General features: G+C 38.0%; 1 protein-coding gene across 1 annotated transcript; it reads right to left on the reverse strand.

Annotated features, from left to right (window-relative positions):
• Nucleotides 1–5,550: 5,550 nt before the first annotated feature.
• Nucleotides 5,551–6,468, reverse strand: LOC140923626 (adenosine receptor A2a-like). Its single transcript, XM_073373698.1, has one exon. It carries the CDS (start codon nt 6,466–6,468, stop codon nt 5,551–5,553), a length of 918 nt encoding a protein of 305 aa, XP_073229799.1.

A 6,468-nucleotide genomic window follows, 5' to 3' on the forward strand; every position in this document is an offset into this window, starting at 1 on the left:
TCGGATGTGTTTCATCTTCCAGCAGTAGATCACAGGATTAAGCGACGAATTAAGGAAGACCAGTGTCACAGTGTAAAACTGTAAATAATCTATACCAGTGCTTGGTCTAGAACTGAATAACATGGTGTGAATGACAGTGTTTTTCAATTAGTTTCTTTTTAGTATAACGCCACTTATGTTAATGGTTTGAACAATTATAGGCGCCAGTACGTGCTGTCCTGAAAACCTGATGTCTAATTCCTGAATTAGATAACAGGAAGTTTTTTTTAAAAAATAACTTCAACTTTGTCATGGAAGATATTGTTCATTGTAGATAATGTGTATGAGGGGTTTCGTTTATCGTTTGTCTCGCGATTGTCACTTATATATTGTTCCTGCGCGACGTTTCGTTTCAACTTTATCATCGGAAAACATATTATACATACATACATATATATCCTTTATTTAAACACGATATGATTTAAAGCTCAAAGCTTGGGGGTGGTGTAAAAATAATTACAAATGAATAAAACTATATATTAAAAATAAGAATAACATTACTTACAAAATACAGCTACAATAAAAACTCTCAAAATACACAATAAGATTCTAAAAAAAAAAAAATACAATGTTAAAATGAAGTTACATGTATTTAGTTACCTCTGAGTAAATGGACTACAGCATGTGAGACTTGGGGCGGCTGAATCAAATAGTTTTTAGGGTATAGTTAGCTTTTTTTTTTTTCTCGTCAATCTTTAAACCCAACGTATTTGTATTATTGTTATTACAGACCTTAAGGTCGAGGTTGGCCATCGTCTGCCCATATTTGGGACTTTTCGATCATATAAATTAAGACTAAAGGCACTTGAATAAAGAATTTTTTGCGTTCTTAGCATTAACGAAACTTCTACGTCGGCCTTAAGCCCATTTTTGAACTCGGGAAGCCCGAGCAATAATATCCTGTTTGAGACAATTGAAAGGTGCATTAATTTGAAGGGTGCGGAGTTCATTTTTTTCGGTGTAATTTTGAGGGTAGACTGTTTTTGTTTTGTTTTGTTTTGTGTGTTTGTTTTTCTTTGGGAGCGTTTGTGTGTTGCGGATTGTAAAAGAATACTTAAAAATTAGAACTTGCTAAAAAAAATTGCTGAACTAAAAGTTTACCAAAAGAAATTATGGCTCTTGGTTTTACACAATGAAAGGGTGACACGAAGAGGATACGTAAGCAGAGCCGTTTTTTTTTTTTTTGGCTGATACCAGCATCGCTGCGACGAGTGCCAAACGCGCTAAGAAACGAAGCCTCGTCTTACTGAAAAAGAAAATATAATGATTTTTGTTTGTTTGTTTTTTCTCTAAATAAAACCGTGCATGATCATATTTTGTGATAATTATTAAGTAACGGATGGAATTATTAATTATGCTATAGAGGGTCTACCATCTTGAAATAATCTGGGAAAATTTACAGCACACTGAATTTAGCGGACAAGTAGCTTTGTCTAGTCATATACTCTGGAGATAGTCCTTCAGTCATTTTATTCGTAACTTGATAAACGTAAAAATGCAGTTTCCCAAGGGTGACTGCTTGAGACAGGTATGACTTCCAAGGTGTTCTGAATTGTGCCGGCGAAAGTTTCGTTAGGTGTGTCTTGAAAATACATCTCGTAGTTTGCCTGTGACAGTCTTTCGTATCTGTTTCATCTTCCAACAGTAGATCAGTGGGTTAAGGGTCGAATTAAGAAACATCAGGGTTAGAGTATACAGACTTAAATGCTGTAGATAGTTCCTTGGTTCGGAAGTGCTAGCGACAGTTATTAACACACAAATATTAGGTAAATAGCAAACTATGAAAACCAGATACACGTAAAGCGATGCCATCGCAGATTTCCTGTTTCTTTGAACACTTTCGACTTGGTGATTTTGCGCTTCTTGCGGGATTTGAATTTGGGTTATGTGGTGTCTTAGAGTTTGTTTAAGTTTGACGCTTAGGGAAGTTGCAGTTATAATACAACACAAATTGTTAATTGCATAATATACGAACATGATATTTGTTGGAATCCAAAAGCTGAACAATGGAGTAAGCGCGCTGAATACCCAAATTGAGGTTACGGCAATAGTAACACGCCTGTATGTCACAAGTTCCTGATATCTGAGGTGAAGGTAAATTGCCAAATATCTGTCTGCACAGAAAGCCGTGACACTAAACAATGACGCAGAAATGAAGATATCAGTCGGGGTATGAAATGCGATATATGTGGCATTATAAGATTTATTCATGGTTTCATTGTTTTGTTTTGAGTCCATAATGTATGCAGCAAACATTGGCTGAGCTAGTGAACCAACACCAAGATCAGAAACAGCTAGGCTCAGGAGCAATGTTTTAAAATTTTTTGACAAGGACGAAGTTTTCACGATCGCGTAGATTGTTACAATGTTCAAAATTGTTGCGGTGTAAGACAAGTTCGCGTTTAAGATGCAAAGTGTGAGATACGACCAATCCATTTCTTGTTCTTTAAGGATTTCTGGTGCTTGAAGGAGGCCAAGGTCTTATCTTTGCTTGCAATTGTTTGATATTTCAGGATGTCAGTAGAATCCACCACGACACGGATTGACGAACGCTTAGAGAGTTTCAAGACGTTTAATTCCGCTAATAACACTTTCACTTGATAAGCAGTTAACTGAACCACAACGAATCATTTTTTTCTGAACTCACGACAACTGATGATCGAGTATTGCTGTGTGGGAAAACAGATGTTTTACTTACTAGTTTTTAAGACGCTTTGAATAATTGTTATACATTGTTATACATATTTTTCATTAACTTCAAAACAATTAGAAAACAGGCGTTTTTGTGTCAAATTACTCACCGCCCAATGTTTCAAACTATTCTCGTGAGGTCGCGTTGTCACATCCTGTCAAGCGAAATGTTAAGAGAACGCGTCAATCTTCCAGTTTCTGTTCCATTTCTCTTTACTAATAGTTCGCAAACGAAAAACACTGACAATGGAACACGCGTAATTTATGTAGTACAAATAGCGCAGCGCACAAATACTATAAATAGATCACGTCTCATGAGACCCCCCGCGTGACTCAGACAAACATTGGAGATCGCTGAAGGGAAATATATGCGGGAAAGCCATAGTGCAAACACAAAGATACGTATAAATCAGGAATAACATATTTTACGCTTCCCAAAAGAGTGAAAATGGTTAGAATTCACTGTCTTCTCATAGGTAACTTTTTGATGTGTGAGTTTTTTCCCTCCGGATTCATCGTGGCGTCATTGTTTACATTTTTGCTCATTAGCATACAAGTTAACCCATGGAAGATGTAGTCGTATACAGCTATTTCGAGAAAGGTTGTCGGAGAAAGTGCACGCACACAATCCCGAAAGGTATTGTGGGTGGTTTTGAATTCACTGTTCTTCCCCACCTTTTAGAGTCATATTTGAATTGTTTGTTTTTTGGGGGGGTATGTCTGCGAGAATGTCTTCATTTCACGGTTCCGTCAGAGAAATTTTAAACGTTTTTCCGTATCTTTCACAGGGGTGATATCTTTGATACCCAGCTTGAAAAATTTCACTTGTTTTATTTTGTCCGAAAGGTCCCTAAATCTATCATTAATATGTCTTAACTTTGCAGTTAAAATTCTGAAGAATATTTATTTAGATGACAGATTGCATATGAGTGAATACTAAAGACAGTTGAATGAAGAAATGTTTAAGGTTCTAATAGCAGTTTAGAAACTTTCACGTCGCCCTTTAACACTAAATTCGAATAACTTTCTTTTCGTATTTGCAATTTGAAACATCATCGACATGAACAGTTAGTCGATAGTTTGTCTCATGTTTGACACCTTATCATTGAACAAAGAGGGCTTGGATATACTGTTTGTTTGGTTTTCTTTCTTACTGAGATCAACATTCAGTAGCTTCGAAATGTTACGAAATTGCCGTCAATTCATATTCAGTTAAGAACTGAAACGCATTTTCAGAAATCACTGAACGTGACGTATTAATGCAAACTAAGGATTTCTTCAATTCAGCTCGTTTTAGAGTAGGAAAACAAACAATCCTGGTCAAAACGTTCGGGACACTTAGTTCCATGTCATAGAAAATTTAATTCAAGTCAAGCCCCTCTAGCCTCCCACGCAGGCGTTTTTAGGGGAGCTCGTCTTTCATACCTCCCCAGGGGAGGGACGAGAAAGGAGCTCCCCTCAAAACGCCTGGGTGGGAGGCTAAGCCCCCTCCCCCCTGAACAGTAATGGGTGTTAGAAGTCAAACGCCTTTTACATAACTTGAACAGGTTTGATCCGGGAGGGGGGCATTAGTTAGGCGGTTTGAAGTTGTTTTGTCGGTTAGCTACAAATTCCATACAAATAAAAACACGTGAAAAAGGAAATGTCTTGAAACCTTTTGGCCAGGATTGTAGAATAATCTGGATGTCCGGTTTTAATCGTCCAATTTGTACTAAAACCTCGAACTTCAATGGTAGATACCTGTCGCGCTTTGCAATTAACAGGCCATCGTACCTTGTATAAACAAAACTTACTTTGAAAGAACAGGCCATCTCACCAACCTCGTTCCCAGGGCTCTCTCCTACCCGTCCCTACTCCTCGCTCCGTAGGAACGGGTATAGGAGAGAACCCTGAGAACGAGGTTGGCCATCTCACTTAAGAACAAAATGGCCTGTCGCACTTCGTAATAACCTGCCATCGCTCTCTGTAATGAAATAGAGTGTTTTCACATGACGTCACAGCGGCCATATTGGTGTCAAAAAACAATAAAACGGAGGCCATGTTTGTTGTTCCAAACCAACCCTGTGGGAGTTGAAAACTTTTCTTGTGCATACGCTTTCTTTTGTTCCAATAAATATGCGTAGATGCTGGCCACTAGAGTGAAAACACTCTATAGCCTGTCGCACTTTGTAATGACCACCCTAAGGAGGGAGGGCATTATCCGATTTAATGCCACTTTCCGTTGTTCCAAAACTTGTGGCCACTAAGGTGAACTGCGGCTCGTCCCATTTATTGAAAATGATTACCTGTTGAAAACAATTGAAAGGTGCTTCAATCTAAACGGTTGTTGAGAATTGCCGTCCGAAAATGAATACCGTTGTTCTTCTGAGTTATTTAGGTTGTGTAGTTTATTTTCGCGGTGAAATTTTGGGGTAAACTTTGCTGTTGTGTTTGTTAATGTTTGTTTGTTTGTTTTATTTTTTCTTTTTTGTTTTGTGTGTGTGTGTGTGTGTCTTTAACTGTTCGTTTGTTTTGTTTTATTTATTTATTTATAATTTTTGTTTTTGTGGATCATAAAAGACTACCCAAAAACTAGTCGGAACCTGCTTAAGTTAATTGTTTAAGTAAAGGTTCACGCAGTGAAAAGGTGACACGAACAAGATACGCAGGAAGAGATACTCTAGTGATATACCAGCATCCCTGCGACGAGTGCCAAACGTGCTTTGCAACGAAGCCTCTTGTTCTTTTCTCTAAATAACACTTTGCATGATCGTATTTTAACACTGACTTATTGGTTGTATGATGTGGAGTCTACCGTCTATTCATTTGTAAAAATGTGTCTCACCAAGCGTAACGGTTTGCCTTGAGACGCGTTCTCAATCGCCCCGAAGGTGTCGTTTGGTGTGACATAAAAATAGATCTCGTAGTGTTCCTATGACAGTGTTTCGTTTTCTGTTTCATCTTCCAACTGTAGATCAGTGGATTAAGGGTTGAATTAAGAAACGACAGGGTCAGAGTATAAAGCCACAAAAGCTGTACATCGTTCCTTTGTTCGGAAATGGTAGCGATAATAAATAAGCTACAAATATGAGGCAAATAACAAACTATGAAAACCAGATAAACGAAAAGCGACGCCATCGCAGATTTCCTTTTTCTTAAAACAATTTCGCCTTGGTCATTCTGCGGTTCTCGCGGGACTTGAATATGGTTTATGTGGCGTCTTAGAGTTAGATAAAGTTTGACGCTCAGGGAAGTTGCAGTTATAATACAAATAGACATAATAATGATGAAAATCAGGTACATGATATTTTTTGGGATGAAAAATCTGACCAGTGAAATAAGTGCGCTGAGTACCCAAATTGAGGTGACTACAGCAGCATTGCGTTTGTATGTCACAAGCTCCTGGTATCTGAGGTGAAGGTAAATTGCCAAAAATCTGTCTGCACAGAGAGCCGTGACACTAAACAATGACGCGAAAAGGAAGAAATTCGTCGAGATAAGAAACGCGATATATATGGCAGTATAAGTTTCATTGATTTCATTCTCTTGTTTTGAGTTCATAATATATGCAGCAAACATTGGTTGGGCTAGTAAACCAACACCGAGATCAGAAACAGCCAGACTCAGTAGCAGTGTTTTAGAATTTTTTGACAAGGATGGAGTTTTTCTGATCGCGTAGATTGCTACAACGTTCAGCGTGGTGGCGGTGTAAGAGAAGTACGCGTTTAAGATAGAAGTTGTGAGATGCGACAATTCCAT

Source organism: Porites lutea, chromosome 13 (assembly GCF_958299795.1).
Source record: "Porites lutea chromosome 13, jaPorLute2.1, whole genome shotgun sequence".
Lineage (NCBI taxonomy): Eukaryota > Metazoa > Cnidaria > Anthozoa > Scleractinia > Poritidae > Porites > Porites lutea.